Source organism: Pistacia vera, unplaced genomic scaffold (genome assembly GCF_008641045.1).
Source record: "Pistacia vera cultivar Batoury unplaced genomic scaffold, PisVer_v2 Contig192, whole genome shotgun sequence".
Classification (NCBI taxonomy): Eukaryota; Viridiplantae; Streptophyta; class Magnoliopsida; order Sapindales; family Anacardiaceae; genus Pistacia; species Pistacia vera.
In genome coordinates this window covers 422,779-446,951 of record NW_022195993.1, presented here as the reverse complement: position 1 = coordinate 446,951, position 24,173 = coordinate 422,779, and the positions used below count along the sequence as shown (strand labels likewise).

At 34.2% G+C, this 24,173-nt stretch overlaps 2 protein-coding genes across 2 annotated transcripts; one reads left to right on the top strand and one right to left on the bottom strand.

Annotated features, from left to right (window-relative positions):
• Positions 1–895: 895 nt before the first annotated feature.
• On the bottom strand, positions 896–2,841 carry LOC116127516 (zinc finger BED domain-containing protein RICESLEEPER 2-like). Its single transcript, XM_031413175.1, has 4 exons — positions 2,657–2,841; positions 1,551–2,050; positions 1,398–1,505; positions 896–1,296 (listed from the first exon to the last, which is right to left on the bottom strand). The coding sequence occupies exons 1-4, from the start codon at positions 2,839–2,841 to the stop codon at positions 896–898; spliced, it is 1,194 nt and encodes a 397-aa protein (XP_031269035.1).
• An 18,323-nt stretch (positions 2,842–21,164) lies between these two features.
• LOC116127514 lies at positions 21,165–23,796 on the top strand. The gene is made up of 4 exons (XM_031413174.1): positions 21,165–22,078; positions 22,171–22,716; positions 23,501–23,608; positions 23,650–23,796. Exons 1-4 carry the CDS (start codon positions 21,215–21,217, stop codon positions 23,794–23,796), a joined length of 1,665 nt encoding a protein of 554 aa, XP_031269034.1. The 5' UTR covers positions 21,165–21,214.
• Positions 23,797–24,173: the final 377 nt, after the last annotated feature.

Here is a 24,173-nt window from a genome sequence, read left to right as displayed (position 1 = left end):
TAAAAATAGTACCCGGTAACCAAATCAGTTTATGCAATACCCAAATATGTGGGTACCTGAAATGTTGGTTTGGTTACCAATACCCGAATGTAAAACCGAATTTCTTGCAATATTTCTTCCAAATTTTAATAAAACATAAAATGTTAATTAAACTTGCAATATTTCTTCTAAACAAAAATTGCAATATTTCTTTCAACCTTCCTCAAATTTTAATCAAACATAAAATGTTTCACACACCAAACATAAAATGTTTTACATAAACCAAACATAAAATGTTTTACACAAAACAAAAATAAAATGTTTTACACCAAATCCAAATATTCAATAAAAACATCTTTCTTCATCCAAATCCAAATATCCAATAGCAATCTATGGTAGATTTCTTCATCCAAAAATCTATGGTAGAAGTCTAAAAAAATAGCGTATTGCAATGATATGATGGTTAATGGCTGCAATAATTTAAAAAATTCAAAATAAAAATAGTAAAAAGGCAATGAGATTGCATATTCTACCTTCCGAGGGCTGCACCAATACAAAATGTCATAGAATCATCAATCATCTAGATGACCACGAGTATTGTCCAATGCCATCGATGAAAATTCTACGAAAAAAAAAAGGGAAAAAAACTAAATATAAGTAAATATTAAATATTTGAAACTAAATATTAAATAATTGAAACTAAAGCAAAAGTTTTACCTGACTCAATTTCCAATAATTCATCCAAGCTCTCCTCACTGATGAATGGTGCACACATAGCCTGAATCCAATCTTGTGAACAAATAAGAGCCTCCACCATCTTAATAGTAAGTGAGCTACGAAATGGATCTAATACATGACCCCTAGTACTAAATGCTGACTCAACTGCAACAGTGGAAACAGGCATAGCCAAAACATCTCATGCCATTAAAGAAAGAATTGGATATGTTGCTAAATTAATCTTCCACCAAGTCAAGATATCAAAATTCTTGTCTTCGTTATCTTCATATGAATCCCGTAAATATTTATCCAACTCAGATTTGGGCTCCAAAGCACACTGTCCAACCCTTTGTTGTTTATACCAAGCCTTCATAGTGGCTTGAGGAGAAACATTTGGATTAGTAACATCAATATTTCTTGCAAGTTGAGATTGTTCACTTGACTGCGCAATAGGAGAACCCTTAACCACCCAGTATTCCTCAAATAAAGCAACCAAAGTGTTATGCACTTTTGTTTTCAGTTTATCAACATTAACATCATCATACAAATTATCAATAGTCCAATATACATATTCTAACTTTTTGCTAGGATCAAATACCGCTGCAATGAATAACATTATTTGATATTATCAACATTTGCCCAATATTTTTCATGTTTTCCCCTCATCTTTGTTGCCATTGAATGTAAGCCAAGATCGTTACTTTGAGTCCATGTCAAAATCTGCAATCCAATGGCATATATCTCTTCCATGTATGCATTAGTGGTAACATAAAGAGAGCCATAAACACGTACAGTTGCATCATGAAAAACTTTTAGAAAAGGCAACAAGTATCAAGCATAATCCCAATCAGTACATGTAGGCACACCCCTTGACCTTTCCCCACTACGAAGGTCATCTTTATATTTAGTATCTTGGATTTCCAACAAGTCAAATGCTTTCTGAAATTTCAAAGTCACATCCAACATCAAGTAATTAGAGTTCCACCTTGTTTCTACATCAAGAACTAGAAGACTTTTACTTTCAATTTTTTCTTGCACCACACATTCCTTAAACCTTTGCAATCTCATTGGAGAAGACCTCACGTATCTCACCGCAGAACGAATTCTAAATATTGAGTCATCCATCTCTTTTAACCCCTCTCTCACAGTTAGACTCAATAAATGGGCACAACATCTCATATGAATAAATTCACCATTCAAGACACTTCCATTCCAACGTTCTAACCGATGCTGAAGATAAAATATTCCAACATCTTTAGAACTTGCATTGTCAATAGTCACGGTAAACACCTTAGAAATACCCCAATCAATCAAATATCTCTCAATTTCCTTGCCAATAACTAAACCTTTATGACTAGTAATTGGACAAAAGTTTAAAATCCTTTTGTTCATTTTCCAATCATCATCAATAAAATGAGTCGTAAGACACATGTCATTAAGATTCTGAAACGATGTCTACATATCAATGGTGAGATAAACACTATGAGATGACTTACTCAACAAATACTTCAACTTCTGTCTCTGATCAATATAAATTTTCAAACAATCTCTAGCCACAGTTCTACAAGAGGGAACTTGAAACCTAGGTTGTGACATACTCATCAAATAACGGAACCCCTCATGCTCCACAATCCTAAAGAGCAACTCATCAAGAATTATTATTTTAGCTACAACTTCTCTAATCTTATCCTAATCAAATTTTCAAGCTATAAGTGAAGGATGTGCGGAGGAGGAAGTAGCTGCAACACCACTTGAGTGGTCACCCGAGTGTTGTTAAAATACTAAGGTTCTTTATTTCTTGTCCACCACATTGAAAGGGTATTTTTTACACCTAGCTAAGTGATTACGCAGGGAGGTAGTACTACTTTTAGTTGGACAAGCAAGAACAAACCCACAATAAATACAAGCAGCTGTCATATTATTCCTATCCTCACTATCATTTTTAGTGAAATGGTCTCACATTTCAGAAGCATTCTTCCTAGAAGTAGTACTAGAACTTACACCTTTAGGGGGTCTAGTTGGTGGTGGAGGCATGGGGGAAGTCACATTAGTAGGACTCTCACATTCTGTCACCAAGGTCGACGTTTGACTACCACTAGCAGTGATCCCACAAACAGTACTAGTATTGTCACCAGTGGAGGACATTTACAATATCAATACAAATGTGTCATAAATAATTTGTCTTTCATCAATTAACGTTATAATAATATAAACAAATATATTGAAGGTATTACCTTAACAAAATAGTGACGACACTAGAGTAGAGATATTACATGGGAAAAGACTAATAATCCGACTATAAACTTCCATAAAAATAATATATGTCTTATTTATTTAATCATATTGTCCCTTCTATATTCAATATTTTATAAAAAAAAATTAATCCCATTCAAATTCATAAGCAAACAAATTTAAGATTTCTTAAATTTCTCTTTTTATTCTAACAAATCTCAAATGCAAAAGCCATGTGTAGGCTCATTTATTTGTTTAATTAAGAGTAGCATTATTAGTTCTTCTTTATTTAATTAAGATTTCATTATTCTATCTCTATGTCATGTGAATGAGTTCCTTGAAATTTAAAGACAAGGCTATCACGGTTTAGAAGTAATATGATACTAGACTCCAAACCAAGTTCCAAAAACAGATTCTAAATTGAAAATTCCTAGCATATTACAGGCTATTACAGCATAAACTTGTTAGCATCCAATTCTTGGCATTTAATTCCTATTTCCTGACATATGTTATTTGCTTCACAGTAGAATCAACTCATCTAAACAGATTATAATCAAATTACTTTCACAGTGGACTCAACTCATCTAAACATGATAAATTATTCTAGCTTAATTATAAAACATTACCTTAAGGCTTAAAGACTTTAAACTGATATAAAAAGCAACGGGAGCGAAGAATCACAATGATCCAGCACTAGCAGCTAGCAGGACTAAGATTTCTCTGCCAAAACCATCAAAAAGACAAAAACAACATGAACATTGAAAAGTTAGCAAAAAAAATGTAGAAATAATTCTTAACAATAAAAAGAGTCCAACATAGGCAATTCATCAAATACCTTTTGTGAACTAGAAAAATGGAGAAATTGGTAGAGAGAAATGGATAAATAAAGAATTGATGCAAGCGAAATCAATGGAGATTGGAGAGAACATAACTAATGCGAGCTAAATGGAGAAATGAAGAAGAAGATGTGAGCGAAATCAGTGGACCAATGGAGAGAATAGAGAAATGGAGAGATTAGTGGAGAAAAATAGAGAAATTAGTGGAGAGAAAATGATAAATGAAGAAGATTATGGGAAGTTACGACTGGAGAAATGGAGAGAAATGGAGAAACGGAAAAACGAAGAAGAAGGTTATTTGGATTTACGGCAAATCAATTTGGGATTTTACTTTTTACTTTAAAAAAAAAAAAAAAACTAGGTTTCAGGTACCCTGTTTATATTTTAAATATAACCGGGTACCCAAACCAAAAAACCGGGTACCTAATTATATACTACTCGAATTCGATTTAGTTTTTCAGGTCCCCAAAAAATTCGGTTAGGTTACAATATTCAGTTAGGGTTACGGGTATTGTTGTCAACCCCTAATTTGAGCAACACATGATAAGAGAAGAACGAGTCTCTCAAGTCTTACATTGACAGATTCCATAGGGAATTGAATAAGGTGGCTAATACACCAGAAGATTTAGTGCGAACTCTAATTATTGCAGGAGTTCGCTCGCTAACTAATCTATGAAATAAGCTGCAATCAGAAGACAACATCTCCCTTACTCACTTCTACAACTTCGTAGAGAAATATTTGAAAATTGAAAATTCAGTGGCAATTCTAAATCTCCACAACCCCAAGGCTTCAACCAATGCTCCCATTCGAAGGGATGAATCCTGGGGGGAAAGTAGAAGAAATGATCGCAAATGGGCAAATGATGATCAGAGGAAGGGAAAAAAACAACGTTTTGAGCCCAAAAAGGCTTATGCCCCGCTACCTCATTGTGACAACTTCACTCCATTGAACACATCGTTCTCAAACATCCTAGCTTTATCAAAAGAATCTAGCTTGCTCGCATATCCAGAGCCTATGAAGGCACCCTTGTCAAAGAGGAGCGACAAGAAATACTGTTACTTTCACAAGGACATCAGACATCATACCGATGAATTTTATTCTCTCAAGTAGGCAATTGAAGACCTTATTTAGAAATATCATTTCAAGGAGTATGTTGATGGTCCAATTCCCTTGAGGGAAAAAAATTGTGACGACAGGGAAAAGCGTAAAGGTCGCAAGGTTCTCTATTTGGTTGAACCATCATTGGGAGACCTCACATCGCAGGTACCTCTCAGCATGCACAACATCGGTAGAAGACCATAAATCACATGGAGATCAACGTGATATCATCATTGCTTATTTGAGGCAACAATCTAGCAACTCTAACAACGTCTATAACTATATGAGAACCATGTTTGAGATGTTGAGCAGAATGACCAAGAAAATAATAGATCCAGCAATGGGGATAATAACAATGTAATTCACAAAGTGCACAGTCAAACGTCTAGTGATAACACTCCCTGTCATCCTCGGACTTTAAGGAACTTATTTCTACATCACGACTTTGATGTAAAGGTGGATATTCCTGAATTTGAAGGAAGATTGCAACCTGATGAGTTTGTTGATTGGCTTAATATTGTTGAGCAAATTTTTTATTTCAAAGATGCTCCAAAACGTCGTAAGGTGAAACTTGCTTCTATGAATTTGAAGAAGTATGTTTCTTTATGGTGGGAAAATCTAAAAAAACAAAGGGATCGAGAAGAAAGATGCAGAATTGTGACTTGGGAGAAGATGAAACGAGAACTTAAGAGAAAATTTATTCTAGATAACTATAGGCATAATGTTTTTCTTCAGTTTCACAACTTTAAACAAAAGGAGTTATTCGTCGAGGAGTATACAATGGAGTCTGATCATTTTATGATAAACTGTGATATTGTGGAAGTGGAATATCAAATTGTTGCTCATTATCTTGGAGGCTTGAGATCAAATATTGGTTATGTAGTGCAATCGCAACCTTAGTGGTCTTACAATCATGTTTGTAAGTTTGCGTTTAAAGTGGAGAAAAAACACAAAAAAGCACATGAAATTAGCTCACATTTTGTGAGCAGCAGTGATACTTGTAATTGGGGTAATGCCTCTAATGTAAATCTAATACATGTATGAAATCCACTTCTAAGGCAACAACAAAGAGTGATAGTGAGGCTGATCATAAGCAACAACCTCCTTCAAATGCTAGCTCTCATCGATGTTTTAAATGTCATGGCTATGGGCATATTACTTCTAAATGTCCTAATCGCAAGATAGTCACACTTGTTGAAGAGGAGAGCAATGAAGACAATGAGGTAAAAAATGAAGTTGAACCTACAGTTCATGAAGAAGATGAGGAAGCAGGTGTCACTTATGGTGATCAAAGGTATTCTATTTTTATTGGAAGGAACTTAAGTGTTGTCAATGGACTAGAAGATGATTGGCTTCGAAAGAATATTTTCCATACTAGATGCACTTCTCATGGCAAGGTGTGCAACGTCATAATTGATGGTGAAAGCTTTGAAGATGTGGTATCTACTCAAATGGTGGAGAAATTGGGCCTCAAAATAGAGAAACATCCTTAGCCTTATAAGATATCCTGGCTTTGGAACTAGGGGCGTAGCCAAAGTATACTAAGTGGGGTCACTTGACCCACTAAAATTCCGTAATTATTAAAAATATGTATATATTTTATAGTAATTAATAATTTTGACCCCACTAAATATTGACCCCAATAAAATTGCCCATATTTTCTTGGCCTCACTAAGATATTTCCATATTTTATTGATCTCAGAATTCGAAAATACCTATATTTTTTTTCACGTTCTCTCGTCCTCGTCTCTTCTCTTATACTTCTTTTTCTTTTGGTTGGATTAATTAAGAAAGACTACTCCTTTGGAGGTCACAAGGTAAGATGATGCTCATTTTTGGTTATTTTGCCTAAAAATCTGTTCTTTTATCTTTCTTAATTGATGAAAAATCATGAGCTATGTTGCCCTAGGTTGTTTTTGTCAATTTATTGACATAATTGTATATTTAATGAGCTGGGTTTACTTAATTCTGGGTAATACGTTTGGTTTTTGTTGAGTTTAATATATGGGTTTGAAATTGGAAGATGAAATTCTGAGATTTTGATTGGGTTTTGATTTAATCTTATTTATGTTGAGGTATCGGTTAATTAGTTGTTGTTTTAAGTTGACTTTGATAAATTTTGGTTAGTTATTGAGTTAATTTTGAATGGGTTTAAAGAATTAATGAAACCCTAAGTTGTAGAAATTTAGGGATTTGGTTTAATTTTGATATATTGGTTAACTGTTTGATACTTATAGCTAGATTTGATGAGTTTTCATGGGTTTATGAGTTGAATTTTTTTGGGTTGGTAGAAATTGTTTGAAAAGCCTAAGTTGTGAGATTTGGAGCTTCAGTTTATAGTTGATGATTTTCATAAATTAAGTTGTAATTATTGTTTAAGGAATTGGAAGGTTTTAAGGTTAACATATGTTCATTCTTGAATTTTGTGTTGTTTTTTTTTTTTTTTTTGGATTTGTAATTGCAAAATAATTACTTTTCTGATAATAAAATTCTTTTCTTTTTTCAATTATTGACAAGTTTGTGATCAAAAGAAAGTTTTCTAATGAGGAACCATCAATTGAACAAAACATAAGGCATCACGATAGTGTTCACAATGAGCCTATGAAATCTAGCTCAAGACAAACATATGTTGAGTTTAACTTGAGTAGTCATCTTGCAGATATTGGATTGAGGATTAAAATTTCAAAATATCATTCTAACATTAAAAACAAAATGAGAAGGGTCTACTTGGCAAAAAAGACCTTGCCAACACAATCATAATATTAAAAAGCAAAAAATGGGAATCTAATATGTCGTTTTAATCCCAGTTGTTATAAAGAATATGCCAATTGGTTGGAATACAGTGTAGAAAAGGAGGTTGTTTTTTTTTGTATTGTTATCTTTTTAGACCTGAGATTGGAAAACAAGCAAATGCTGACTCTTTTATTAGTGAAGGTTTTGATGCTTGGAATAAAAAAGACAGATTGGGTATTCATGTAGGAGGTCCTAATAGTGCCCAAAATAAAGCATGGAAAAGATGTGAAGCTTTGATGAGACAAGATCAACATATTGAAGTGGCTTTTATTAGGCATTCTAACAAAATGAGAAAAGAATATCAACTTTGTTTAAGGTGCCTCAGTCGGTTGTCTTCGATTCAATTTAAGGCAAGGTCTTGCTTTCTGTGGTCATGATAAATATGATGATTTAAATAATCAGGGAAATTTTCTTGAGCTTTTAAAGTTTCTAGCTATGCATGATAAGGAAATTGACGTTGTTGTTGGATTAAATGCTCCAAGTAATCTTAAGCTAACATCCCCTAATATTAAACATGACATTATTAATGCCTCTGCCACTGAAATTGTTAATGCTATCATTCATGATCTGGAAGATGATTTGCTTACAATTTCAGTGGATGAATCTCACGATATATCTGTGAAAGAGCAAATGATTATTGTGTTACATTATGTTGACAAAAGAGGACATGTAGTTGAGAGATTTCTTAGCATTATTCATGTTAATGATACAAGTGCTTGTTCTCTTAAGTTATCAATTGATTCATTATTTTCCAAACATGAGAGGTGAATTTAAGGGCTTAAAAAGTTTGACCATGAGGGAGAATCAACATATTATATTCATTTTTTTGCTCATCAGCTTCAACTTACACTTGTTGCTATTGCAAAAAATGATGTTCAAGTTGGAAGTCTTTTTAACATGGTAGTTGATCTAGTAAATGTTGTTGAAGCTTCTTGTAAGTAGTGAGATAGCCTTCGGGAACGTCAAGCTGCTCATGTTTCTAAAGCATTAGCAAATGGTAAACTTACAAGTGGATGTTGATTGAATCAAAAAGCTCCGCTTAAAAGAGCATGACATACACATTCGGATTCACATTATGGTATGCTTGCATCTTTGATTGTTATGTTTCCATCTATGGTAGATGTTCTTGATAATATTGTTGAAGATGGTTCAGATCCTAAACAAAGAGCTCAAGCTTCTACTTTGTTAGCGTTTATAGTCTTTTTGTTTGATATTTAGCTTACATTTGATCAAGACTGTGTTAGGCATTACAAATGAATTATCAAATGTCTTATAAAGAAAAGATCAAGTTATTGTTAATGCAATGAAATTAGTGAAGTTGTTAGAACAAAGTCTACAAATGCTAAGAGATGATGGATGGGATGGTTTATTAATTGAAGTTTCTTCATTTTGTAAAGAAAATTGTATTTTTGACTCAGATATGAAAGATAGTTTTCAAATGAAAGGGTGACCGCGACGCAAAGTTCATCAAGTTACAAATTTACATCATTATTAGGTGGAATGTTTTTATGCTACCATAGATTACAACTCCAAGAGCTTAACAATCGTTTTAATTAGTTGAATATATAGTTGCTTCTTTGTGTGGCATGTTTAAGTCCATATGATTCATTTTCTTTTTTTGACAAAGAGAAGTTAATCTGTCTTGCTCAGTTTTATCCATGTGACTTTCACCAGTGGAGCTTGGGTTACTAGATAATCAGTTGGATACTTATATTTTTGATATGCACTCTGATAATGATTTTTTGACAGTAAATGGAATTGGTGCTCTTTCTGAAAAGTTTTTTCAAACAAAAAAGAACATGGTATGTCACTTGGTTTATTTATTTATGAAATTAGCATTGATATTACCTGTTGTAACTGCAAGTATTGAAAAAACATTTTTTGCAATGAAGATTATGAAAAATTGACTACGGAATTGAATGAGATATCAATTGTTAAACGATTAATTGTCTTATTACATATATTGAGAGAGAGATATTCGATGATATTGTCAATGAAGCAATTATGGAATGTTTTTATAATATAAAAAACTATCAAGGACAATTATAGAATTGATAATTTGGTATGTATGACTTTTAAAATTACATTTTTAGATTACATTTTTTTCTATGCTTATTACTTTAGTATATGTTTTAATATAAATTTATCAACTTAAATCTTTTGACCCTACTAACTAAAAATCTTGGCTACACCCCTGTTTAGAAGGACAACGAAATTAAGGTAAACCAACATTGTTTTGTTTCTTTTTCTATTGGAAAGCATTATAAAGATAAAAAATGGTGTGATGTTGTTCCTATGGATGCTTGTCATTTACTTCTTAGGCGTCCTTGGCAGTATGATAGAAGAGTTATTCATGATGGTTATCAAAACACTTACACTTTTATAAAATATGAAGTTAAGATTGTTTTTGGTCTTTCTAAACTAGAAAGTGTTCCTAAGCCCTGTAAAAGGGAAGAGAAATAATTTGCTCACTCAATCTGAATGTGAAAAGGAGTTAAGAGTAGGTAGTAAAGTTTATGTTTCTTATGATATTGAAGAGAATGAAGACATAAATGAACCACCTCTTATCATGAAGTATCTTCTTGAGGAATTTCATGATGTTGTTCCTGGAGAAATTTTGCCCGGACTTCCTCTTAAGAGAGACATTCAACATTGCATTGATCTTGTTTTAGAAGTTGTTCTACCAAATAAAGTAGCTTATATAATGAGTTATAAAGAGCATGAAGAGTTACAGTGGTAAGTGTAAGAACTTATGGCTAAAGGCTTAGTGACGGAAAGTATGAGTCCTTGTGTTGTTCTTGCCCATTTGGTGTCGAAAAAGGATGGATCTTGGCGTATGTGTTGATAGTAGATTACTATTGATTATCGTCTTCTTGTTCTAAGACTTGATGATCTTTTTTACCAACTCCATGGTGCCACTATGTTTTCAAATATTGATCTTCGAAATGGTTATCATCTAATCAAAATGCAACCTAGAGATGAATGGAAGACAACTTTCAAGACAAGAGATGGATTATTTGAATGGATGGTTATGCCATTCAACCTTTCCAATGCACCTAAAACTTTTACGTGGTTGATGAATCATGTGTTGAAAACTTTCATTGGCAGATTTCTTGTTGTGTATTTTGATGATATTCTTGTGTACAACCAAGATGAATAGCAATACTTGAATCATCTTCAGCAAGTATTCACAACTTTGAGAGAACAAAAGCTTTATGCTAATCTAAAGAAGTGTGAGTTTTTCACTAATAGTCTTGTCTTTTTGGGCTATATTGTGTTTAGAGAAGGAATCAAGATGAATCCAAGGTGGAAGCAATTCTCAAATGGCCAATTCCGAAAACAATTCATGAAGTTCGAAGTTTCCATGGTCTTCCTTCATTCTATTGTCATTTTATCAAGGAGTTTAGCACTAATGTAGCTTCAATCACTGAATGTTTGAAGGGTGCTACTTTTAAATGGACAAATGAAGCACAACAAAACTTTTAATTGATCAAAAGGAAGGAAACCAAAGCTCCTGTTCTCGCTCTTCTAGATTTTAACAAAGTTTTTGAACTTGAATGTGACACATCTAACACTAGTATGGTGATGTTCTTAGCCAAGAGAGTAAGCCTATTGCTTTCTTTAGTGAAAAATTAAATGAATCTCGCAAAAAGTATCCTACTTATGAAAAGGAGTTGTATGCCATATGTAGAGCTTTGCATCATTGGAGTCAATATCTTCTTGCCACACCATTTATTCTATGTTCAAATCATGAAACATTGAATTTTATCAAAAGCCAATAGAAACTGAATTTTCGACATGCAGGATGGGTTGAGTTTCTTCAAGCTTTCAACTTTACCATCAAGTATAAATCTAGTGCTCAAAATGTAGTGGCTGATGCTTTTAAGTCGAAAACACTTCTTGGTGTCCTCAATGCAAGTGACGGTTATAGGCTTTAAAGTTTTGAAAGCACTCTACAAGGATGATCCTTACCTCGACAAAATAAGAAATGGATGCAAGAAATGCCCTTTTAACCAATTTTTGTTTCAAGATGGTTATCTCTTCAAGGCAAATCATTTACGTGTTCCAGAATGCTCTCTTTGAGAGTCTAGTATCATGGAAACTCAGGGAAGTGGACTTGGTGGTCACTTTGGAAGAGATAAAACCCTTGCGCTTGTATAGGAGAATTTCTATTAGCCAAAGATGAAGCATGATGTGAAGAGGCATGTAGGGAAGTATAAAATCAGTCATGTTGCGAAGAGTCATGGTCAAAACACTGGGTTATACACTCTATTACCAGTAGCCAATGCACCTTGGGAAGATGTTAGTTTGGATGTTATAGTGTATGGTCCAAAAAAAATCGTATTGGACATTATTAGGCCTAATAACGAAAAACATTATACACGACCCAATGTCTTAGCTCAATTCTGGTTTGACCACACTTAAATCCATCTTGGGGAAAGATCATCAAGTGGGATGACCCATTTTGTAAGAAGACTCGTTCTATGGGCCAACCCATTCTACGAGCTAGTCCACACCATGAGTCAGCCCTCTCCACGAGCTAGGCTACTTTACGGGTTAGATCACTCTACGGTCAGGGCCACTCTACGAATCAGGCCAACTTATAATTTGGGTCATTTCACTAGTTGGGTTTTCTACAAGTTAAGCTAAATCGGGCTCCAACCCATTAGCTCATATTCGTTCCACAATAGGACTCAGAGTTCTATTTACTTCCTAGTTCATCCAAGATTCCTAATCTTACATGAACTAGTATTTCTACTTCTACATGGATTAGCACTACGAGTTTCATGTTTACTCAAACTCCTGGTATGAGAACGTGTAGCTCTATAAGGACTCAAGCTTCCTTGGCTCACAATATAAACAGAGGTCAAGCCTCTTATTATTCATTCACACATAACCCCTTTTACAAGATCACTAAGTTCTTGCTCCCAGGGACCATCACCTCTCCCTGCCATAAAGCTTAGTTCCGACTAACTTTAATTCCTGTAATCGTTGTTGAGTCGTGCCCCAACCACTCTATGTCGATAGTCGCTCCCTAGCCAAACACTCTCGGTAATCCCTTTCATGTTTTCAGCCTTACTAAATTCTCTTTAACCATGTTGACTTGGGCATTGGAGTGCCTACAGCCGACACCACACTGATGTTGTTTGAGCCTTCGCGTTCACTCTTTTTGTCCCTTCAAGTCTACAAGATTGTTAGTGGCCTGGTCCTCGCAGGATCAACCTCGTTCAACTCAACCATAGATTTTATCGTCTGCATGTAGTAGGATTTCCAAGAACTCAAAGAAACAAAGACTCTATCATGATGGTTGTTGACAGGTTTTCTAAAATGACTCATTTTGCTCCATGCAACAAAACCTTAGATGTTTCTCATGCGGCAGATTTGTATTTTCGAGATATTGTTAAACTACATGGTATTCCTAAAATCATTGTTTCAGATCATGATTCCAAATTCTTGAGTCACTTTTGACGAACACTTTAGAGAAAGCTTGGTACAACTTTTAATTTCATCTCATCTTATCATCCGCAAACAAATGGACAAACTGAATTTGGTAATAAAAGCTTGGGAAACCTTCTAAGAAGTTATGTTGGAAAGAATATTTGGCAATGGGATTTGATTTTACCTCAAATTGAATTTACTTGAAATTGTTCTTTAAGTCAAACTACTGGTCATAGTCCTTTTGAAGTTGTTTACGGTCAAAACCCAATTAGTCTTTTGGATTTAGCTCCTCTGCTACTCATTAGTTTAGCTCAGATGCTGAAGAGAGAGTTAAGAGTATCAAGAAGTTGCATGAACAGGTTCGCAACAAGATTATCAAGCAAAGTGAAAAGTACAAAAATGTGGCAAACAAGCATAGAAGGAATGTTGAGTTTAAAGAAGGTGATTTAGTGTGGGTACATCTTCAAAAGGAAAGGTTTCATGTCAAACTTAGACCTAAAGTTGATAGTCCTTCCAAATTACTCTAGCGTTTTGATAAGAATGCGTACAAGATTGAATTACCAGAAAGTTACGGAGTCTTATCAACTTTCAATGTTTATGATCTTAGTCCATACCATGTTGAAGACAATAGCCAAGACCTGAGGACAAGTCTTTTCCAACTAGGGGAGCTTGACACATAAGTGTTCCAATGCATGGGTACAATTGTCATTGCAAATGAGCTTTAGATCCTTACATTGATTAATGGTGCAAGAGAACCAGATTCAAGGAAAAAATCGAAATGAAACTGGTATTCCCGACAAAATGAGGCTCCTCGGGTTTTGAAGCATTCCAATTATTTCCTTGTCATTATCGATGTCTTTTTAAGTTTCTCTATAGTTCGTTTGGTTTGGGTCCTATAAGACTATGGGAGGTAATCTACCATTAATTTTCAAGATTCCTTTATTTGATTTATAAATAATAAAATATTATAGATATTTTTTATTATAAATATTATTTTTAATAAAATAATATTTATTATTGATAATATAGGGGTAATCAGATTACCTCATTAAGAGGTATTATTAAAAGATTATCGAGGTAATCTAATTTTTATACCTATTTTACCCTTAATTGAATATCATTTTAAACACAATTGTCATCGAACGTCTACCAAATAACCATTAGCCCAAACCCCTTACATTTGAGAATTTAGCTAAAACATCTTAGCTACAAAAAAGTTTAAAAGTTAACAAAATACCTACAGCCACCTAAGACCATTGCTGATCGCCAGCGATAATCATTGTAATAGCGCACGACTAGCAAGAGTTGGTCAATCGTGCACTAGTAAGGTCGTTTCATGGCCAAAAATTTAACATTTTCACAACCATAGAAATGGCCAGATTTGGCCAAAAACAGTCTTACTGGTGCATGACCGACTAGATCTCACCGATCGTGCGCTATTACGGTGACTGTTGACCAGGGGCGGACCTACGCCCCTTGAGGGTAGGCCCAGGCCTGCCCTCAACTTTAAAAAATAAATTGAAAAGTTTTATTAAAAGGTAAAAAAGAAAAGTTAAAAAATTAAAAAGTTAGGTTTTGTCATATTCAAGTTTTTTTTAAGTTAGGTTTTGTCATATTCAAGTTTTTTTTCCCCAATTCCCAACTTCCCTTTTACACAGGGATCTGGATTTGGAGTGATTGTAATTCATCTTTTTGTAAACCTTTGTGTATTTTATTTTTATTAGAATTGTGATTCAGTTATAAATTTGTGTGGAATATTTTTGGTAGATTTGCGGTTGTTGTAAATGATAATCATATTTTTTCTTATGATTTTGCATTAAATTTCGATAGGATTTAGGATATTTCTCATACAATTTAGGCCATAATTGTTACCTAATTCTATTAATTTTTCTTTGTAGGCCTAAACGATGATTTTGAGCATAAATGATAGTTTTGAGCGTAAATTACGTAACTTGAGCTTGGAAACTTAGAATGGCCTGATTTTAGAAGCTTTGGAAAGCTAAGAACCAGAGCTACAATTTTCATGTTTTGGGTTTTTCCTAATTCTAACTGGACAAGGGTGAAAACTTGGCTTGAAGTCGTGAACAGAATGTTGGAAACTGAAGAAAAACGTCTTTGAATGTGCTTCAGTATTTCTGCCATAACTTGAGATTTAGACCTCAGATTGTGCTGATTCTTGAACTAGTAGAAAGATAATTTAAAGGGCTACAATTCATATGTTTAACACTTTTCCAGATTCAGACTCTTTCATACTCAAATTTGGCACAAAAGATTCTTGCCGCGGTAAAGAAAAAGCTTCGCCACGGCGAAACTGCGTCAAATGTGAAAAATAAAACAACGCGTTTTGGCTTGCTAGGGCTTGGTCCTTAAGTAAAAGAGGTATAAATTAGCACGAAAATGAAAGAAAAAGGGTCTTGGTTCGTCATTTGGAAGGCAGCTCTTTGAAGGAGAAGATTATTGAAGATTTGGGCTTCAAATTAAAGAAGATTTCTCCATCTTTTGCTTGTTTTTCAATGATGAATCTTGATTCAGTTTGTTTTTTTAATCTTTTTTTTTTTTAGTATGAATTGAGTTGTTTAGCTAGGGTTTGATGTAACCTTGATACAATGATTCAAATTTATATGAATTGATTTACTTTGAGTTTTAATTTTATGATTGAGTGTTTATCTCTTTGCTTAATGACTTTTGGATGCTTGATCACCATTCAAATGTGTATTGTTCACAATGAGACTAAGAAGTAATTTGTGATTGTGCCTCTTGGGATAAATACCGTAGATTAAGTAAACGCTAGAGATAAGTTTACTGATTTATGAAATCTAGATAGAATTCCATAAAGTTTAAAAAACTTTGAACTATTAATCTTCATTTTTTTGGGGTGCGAAGCTTAATAGGGATAAGTAGGAAAATATAGTCTGAGAAAGTATGTTTTACAACTTAGGGAATTAGATTTTCAATCAAGGAATTAGAACTTGGGTAATAGATTCTATGATTTGGGTTAGCGTATCTAGGTGAAATCAACACCCTAGCATTTTTTTTTTAGCATTTTGTTTAATTAGTTAAGTTGTTGGGTTTTGCTTTAATTTCATTATAATTCATTTATATTTTCTTAAATTGTATTTAGTTCGTTAATTTTTCATCAATCCAATTTATTGTTGCTTCAATTAGGACTTAAACTAGAGAAATAGGTACTTAGTAATACTATCCTCGTGGGAACGATACTGTACTTATCACTTTATTACTTTTTGTGACTAGTACACTTGTTACATTTGCATGTTTGTCAAAAATACGCATTAGTAAACTCTTTTGATTATATTGGATTTAAGTGGATCGTTAGATTCCCGTGGTGTTTTTATCTCTTCACATTGAAGAGGTTTTTCCACGTAACAATTTTCTTGTGTTTCCTTGCGAATTGGATGTTATTTTCTTATGTTTTCACTAGTTGATTGGCAAACAGTGTTGCGGGGAGGGGGGGGGGGCCTTGGGCAAAAATCCTGGGTTTGCCACTGCTACCGACGGTAGTGGTTGCCTGTGGGCAATGGCTTGTGTGGGTGGGGGTCACTATCTACTTGGTTATTTAATTGAGCCAAATGTTAAGATGAGTTTTCAGTATAATTCCGGTTGAACTCTTAAGGGTGCGTTTGTTTTGTAGCATTGCATTGCACTAATTGATAATCGGTAGCGCCACAGTGCTCTTTTAAAAAAGTAGTCAAATGTTTGTTACAAATTTGGAAGAATGGGACTGCATTAAAAGTGAGTAGTAATTTTAGGAAAATTGTCTCGTATCCGCCCATGGGTTGACTCTGCACTATTTAGTAAAAGAATTTTATTCATTTGTTTTTTTTTTTTTATAGGAAAAACAATTTTCATTAAATATTAATTAATCTAATATTAAGAAAACGTGAGATACGGTTGGTAGACTCATTGGTTGGCAGTCGACGGTGTTATTGACAACGACGAGTTCAATGACACTGTTAGTGTCGTTGGATAGATTGACCGATGATCTATCCAATGTTGCAAACAAGGAGTCCTTTGGCAAAGCCATTTTTTCGAAAAATGATGAAAAAGATTCGGCCAATATTTTTCAACATTTTTCGACAAAGTCGTTTTGTTGAGAGACTTCTTGTTACCACCTTTGGATAGATCTATCGACAATCTAGCCAATAATGCCAACAGTGTCCTTGGCGATAGTGTTTTTCGACTTTTTCTGTTGAATTGTCTTCGCCAGAAGACTCTTCGACACCACTATTGGATATATCGTTCGATTATCTGCCCAATGGTGTTGGTGGTGTTGTCAGACGTACCACATGTTATCGTTAGCAACTGGTGACCCAATCAACCGGTTCAAATTTTTTTTAATATTCAAAAAAATATTTTAAAAGATTTAAATAATTAATTATAAATTTAGTCCGTTTTTGCATGAACACGAGATAGTATTAAATTTAATCCACTCCAATCTTGTTCAATTCATTCCAATTTAGGACGAAAAAGTTAATTCAGTTTAGTGCAGCGCACCAAACACTCTCTAAACGTTTTACTTTTTATAGGATCAGGGTTACTTTGTTCAGGCTAACTAAAGATTTTGAACAAGATAAATGGGATAATGTTTAAACAGTTAAAGATCTATTAATTTATTAATTCAAATTTAACAACTCTTATGTAATAACAAAATCAATTTATTTTATATAGCTCCTTACTTCCTTATCTATGATACATCTATACTTATTAGAAAAAAAAAATATTTTTTTTTATTATTCCACGTCAGTAAATGATTCAAAATCCATCCTTTTTAAAATGAAAAATTCTTTTATTTAATTAATTTTCATTTAAAAAAAATTCCTTTTTTTTTTTTTTTTTTTTTTNGGTCACAATCTTATCAAAGTTAAGTTAAGCATCTCGATTTGATTGGAACTTAATCAATTTTGCTGTCACATTTAGCTAATTAATTAGTGGATGAAATGATTCTTCCTCGAGTTTCTCTTCCAAAGTAAATGTTGATAAATTAAGTTTCTTGCATTTGATCCAGAGCATTAATGAATTTAGGTTGCAGCAGTCATCGAAGATAAGTCAGAAGTTGAGATATAATTAACTTGCAGTTTCAGCTCCATGGAGCTCCAATCAAATCTGCGGTAAATTTGTAGCCATGCTCTTATGAATCTGAGTCATCTGACAAATTAACCTGGTCATTGTTGGTAAATACTCATCGCCCATCGCGACCCAACCGAAGTACGGTTTCTGGAGCGCATAACAAAACTCAGCCGTAGAAGAAATGTAGTACATTTTCCGCAGACTTTGTATTTCTACAATGCATAATGCATTATTGGGCCTATTTTTACAGGATATGGGCTCTGCTAGACTGTTTGTGTATAGGTTTAAGCCTAAACCTGAAATACAAGCCAGAAATTACATTCGAAAGGCCTTGGAATTGAAGTCCAGACAGAATTGGCCCTGATTAGCATTTCGGTTAGACCGGCGGGCACGCATCCAATGGATAATGGACCAACTAGTATTTAATGTGTGAGGGTTATTTACACCCACAAATCTCCTCTTAGGGCCCAATTACTAAGTACCCCCATAGATGAGGGTGAGATTATTAAGAGTTTTGCAGTAATTTGGTTAAATCTTACATGTTCCCTTTGCTTCCACTTTTTGGGATGAAAATATTCCACTATTTGGAGCTTCCTGGAATGATATACCTGCAAAATTTTAAACAATTATTCATATATAATCAAAATTATAGACGTTTTAAAAATAATAATAATACAGTAAAACTTCTTTATAATCATAATGGTGGGATTAATTAATTTTATTTCTATGAGGAGATTATAACTTAATAGAGGTGTCGTAACAAAAATTTCTTTATAAGTCATGTTTTAGTTAGTACAGTATTATGATTTCAATTGATGTTTTAATACTATTAGGATTTCAATTTAGCGCTTCAATTGTTTATTTTTGAAACGGATAGATGATCGTGTCTTAAAACCAATAAAGATAAGTGTCCTTGATGGAATTATAAATGCAGTTACTATATGATCAAATTGATGTGAAGCCACAAAATATTGCCGATTGTTTTAATCATTACAAAATTATGCAGCAAATTGATGTGAAGCCACATACTATTTCCAATTGTTTTAATCATTACCAAATTAGGATCCCCGATGTCGATGAATTGCAAGTTACAAATGAAGTGGATGAGGATAATCAAAGAGTCATTGTAGAATTGAGTGATCAAATTCGACAACTTCATTACACTAATTGAATGGATATTAATGTCATTCTCAATCAACCAAATGAACAATAAGTCATGTATATTTTAACAAAAAAAGAAATCATTACTACAATTAGACAAAAAGATAAAGAAAATAATTATGAGAATGATAATTCGGAAATACAAAAAGCTCTAAACATATTTGAGAAACTATAAATATATATATATATATTTTTTTTGGGTAAATAAGAAACTAGAAATATTTGGCTTAAACAATAAGATATTCATGCTAGCAAGTAATCTACACGCAAGTTAAAAAATGTAGTAACAACTCTAAAGCATAAATCATTATCTCAAACAATTTTAAATTAATATTTTGTTTCATCTTAAACCTTTAATGTAACGTAACATATATTTTTTTTTTTTTTTTTTTGTGATATACAGATAATTATTACTATATGGTGACAACTTTTCTTAAGACAGGTGTTAGAAAAATTATAACTCATTACAATGTAGAGTTTATTCTTATTTATAACTATCATAAATTAGAAATAAAATTATGTATAACTATACAAAGTTTATTCCTATATAGTGTATCACTATATAAATGTTTTACTATAATATTATTATTATTATTATAATGGACGAACTAACATGATGCGGTGAGAAAGAAGATGATCAAGAAAATAAGTTTCATTTAAGTAAAGTTTGTAAAAAGGAATTTGTATTAAGATATGATATGCTTTGCATTGTATTGACGGAAACTTTAAAAGAGTAGCTGAATCAATCACAAATATCTCCATATAATTTAGATATAAAGTAAATTAGAACCAATAATCAAATCTTACATCCAACATAAAACAAATTAAAACATAAATTAATAAGAGCAAGACTTTACTCTTATTATTAACATATCACGAGGAGTGCTAAGAACACTTTTCTTCTCACTTTCTCGTATCATTGTGAGATTGATGTGTACAAGAGACAAAATATAAAATTAAATAATTATTATTATTTTCTGTAAGTGAAAGCATTTCTCAACGTATCATTCTCGAGTATTTATTAGTTAAGTTGAAGTATATATATATATATATATATATATATCGTTTTATACCAAAGCAGTTTGTATACAAGATTCAACACATTTAATCTATATTTTTATTTATGGTAATTTTTTAGAGAAGATGTATATATATATGTTATATTCCCATTCAGGAACTCTATTCATTTTCATAATTTATTGAAAGAAACAATATTTCCTTAAATAAAAACAACATTTATTATTGACTATTTTTAACATATATGCTTAACAACATTTATTATTTATTATTTTTATTAAATAATAAATGTTGTTAGGCATATAAGCATAACATTTATTATTTATTATTTTTATTAAATAATAAATGTTGTTAGGCATATAAGTTAAATGCGGACCATTTATTAGTTGAAATGAACAAACCGAATTTTTATATTAAACTTAGTTTAATATCTGCGTATGGTAAACGGTAAACCACGGTTGCAAAAAAATTGTGTGAATATTAAATGTGTGTATTGGAGTAAAAAAAAAAAAAAAAAAAACCTAAAACGACATAGTTCCATGTCGTTTAATAATCTCCTTATGTAGTTCCTTGGTTAAGAAATTGAGTTGGAGAATAAAATTAAATCGTGAGAAGAAGTCAAACAGAAAAGGCAGCTTCTTGTTTGGTGTCGGCATAATATTGGAAATTTGATATTAATTAATTGAGAATCTGTCACATCACGTCTGCCCTGTTTTGTTTTAAAAGGAGTCGTCTTTAGGCGAGAAACTATGGAGGAAGGTGATCAACTCTGCAACTTTTAAGGGATTGACTTCCATTGCGTTCAAAACTAATTAACCTTCAAAATCAAAATTCTCATATCTATCTATCCATCGTCATGTCATCTACAAGAGAAACTATTCAAGATCCTTTGAAACCGGGGAAGTTTCTGGTTTTCCCAACAATAAAACCGAGTGACCTTTTTTCTCTATTCATGAAGGCCACTCTTGCCATTTTCGTTTTCCTTTCCATCTATCTCTTCTTCTACCACTCTTTTACAACGCATATTCAAGTCCACTCTTGCCCTCAATGTGACGGATTAATCACTCAACAGAAATTCATCAACATTGTTAATACTAATAACAATACTTCCATCAGTTATGATAAGACAAATATATCCCACATTTTGTTTGGTATCGGCGGCTCAGCAAAGTCATGGGACACCCGCCGGCATTACTCTGACTTATGGTGGAGGCCTAACATTTCCCGTGGGTACGTTTGGCTGGAGGAGAAGCCGAACCGAACTTGGCCGGAGACATCGCCACCGTACAAAGTCTCCGAGGACACATCGAGGTTTAAATACACTAGCTGGTACGGTTCACGCTCTGCTGTTCGTATTGCTCGTATTGTGAAAGAAAGTTTCGAGCTTGGATTGGATAATGTAAGGTGGTTCGTTATGGGAGACGACGACACAGTTTTTTTTGTGGAGAACTTGATCACCGTGTTAGGGAAATATGATCATAATCAGATGTATTACATTGGTGCCAATAGTGAGAGTATTGAGCAGGATATTATACATTCCTACACCATGGCTTACGGTGGCGGCGGCTTCGCTATCAGCTACCCTTTAGCCGCTGAGCTCGTGAGGGTTTTAGATGGATGCATTGATCGATACGCGTCGTTTTATGGGTCTGATCAGAAAGTACAAGGTTGCATGGCTGAGATCGGTGTACCCGTTACTAAAGAACTTGGTTTTCATCAGGTTTTTTTTCTTTTTTCTTTTGAAGCTCTCTATTTTTCAGTTTACTTATAATATTTTGTTGAGTATTAATTCGTCAAGGTTAATGGCTTTAGGTTGATATAAGAGGGAACCCGTATGGCTTACTGGCGGCGCACCCACTGGCTCCATTGGTGTCACTACATCATTTGGACTACGTGGAAACTATTTTTCCGCAAATGTCTCAGATTGACTCACTCAAGAAGTTAATTAGTGCATACAAAATGGACCCTGATCGGGCTCTGCAGCATAGTTTCTGTTATGATTTTAGCCGAAACTGGTCCGTTTCTGTGTCTTGGGGTTACACGGTGCAGTTGTATCCATCCTTGGTGACGGCAAAGAAGCTGGAAACAGCATTTTCGACGTTTAAGACATGGAGGAGTTGGAGCGACGAGCCATTCCAGTTTAACACCCAAGTCATGAGCCCTGACCCGTGTGAAAGACCGCTTATTTATTTGTTGGATCGGGTTGAGAAGGTTGGAAAGGACAAGACCTTGACGACGTACAAAAGATTCATAAATGAAAATGAAGAAATTTGTGATGGACTTGACTATGCTCCGGCTTTGGCCGTCCAATCTTTCATCATCTATGCCTCCACATTGACACCTGACGTTTGGAAAATGGTAAGAACAGTGTCTCCTTATTTTATAAATTTTTAAAATCAGGTAATTAAAATACATTGATTTAGATCATGCCTAACCATAATCTATCGGTTCCAATAAAACATTAATCTAAGTTATCAGTTAACCCAAAAGGCTGACCGGGTAGGTCAAAAGTGAAGACTTGTTTCGCAGTTCGTGAATGTTTGGTCATNTAGTAGAATCATTACCAATGGCACGCTGTGCGCCTAAGTGCGAAAAGACAGTGCAAGCTTTGTTATGCCGAAACCTAAATGTTAAGTCAGCAACACTTTCAAATGCCACTTCTTCCCGTCGCATCCGTTTTCAGGACGATCTAGTCACAAAGTTTTACACCTTAGTGGGTAATCAATTTGCCTACTCTTCTATCTCGAAAGCAGAAAGAGTAGAATTCATTCGAGAGAGCTTGGTGGTCTTAAGAATGGTTCGGGGGGGGGGTTTCTCTTAAGAATAAAGAAGAGGAATTGAATCTAATTGATGTTCATGCTCTCAGAAGAGCGGATCCAATACCAAGACTACTTCTTTCTCAGGAAGTGCAGCAAGTACTTGAGGAATTTTGGGATATCATGCCCCACGAATTAGTTGCCAAGTGCGCCCTAGTAGGGCAGTCTACCACAAGATCGAGTTGGAGCCTGGAGCCAAACCCCCAACTATTTAGACTGGGGCTGGGTTAAGCGGATGGCCCCCCAACTAGCATCTATTAGTTAAGGGGATTGGTTGAACTCAGGAATCAATTTCAGGAACTCATGGAGGCCTATTTTGATTCCAGCCTCCAAGGCAGTTTTTCCCTATATTGATTGCTGCTGGGAAAAGGTTGGGGAGCCCCTTTCCAGAAAAAGCGGGAGCCTTGTGCATTGATTATCGGGCGCTCAACAAGGTAACCTAACTATCAAAAACAAGTATCCACTTTTATTGCAGACTTCTTCGCCCGCGCGAGATACTTCTCGAAGTTGGATCTACGGCGGGATACTACCAGGTGCGTATCGCGGAAGGAGACGAGCCAAAGACGACCTGTGTGACAAGCAAGCAACCTTACTAATAAAGGGGCCTTTTCTTGCTCGTTAGCGCCCCCCTACCCCTATTATATTAGTTAGCCCTCCTTCCTTTACTCTTGGTACCTAGACACTTTGAATCAAGGCTACGCCCCAGGTCCCTTAGTTCAAGCTCCATCCCACATCCATTTGCCCAAACGACGAATAAGCTGCGAAAGAATGAGCTCCTGTCGCAATTGAAGAAGAATATGCTGCTAGTCTTTTAGCCACAGACGCTCTTGAGTCAATCTCAGCTGTGGTCCTATCAGCTCAACCAGTTGCCGGTCTTGTTTGCGTAGTAAATGGTTTTGGCGGAATACGGTGTTTGAGAGTAAGCTGCTATTCAAAAATATGGTCTGTCTGTAAGCAATTACCTTTCCTGGCTTGCTTTAGTCGGTGACTCTATGCCCT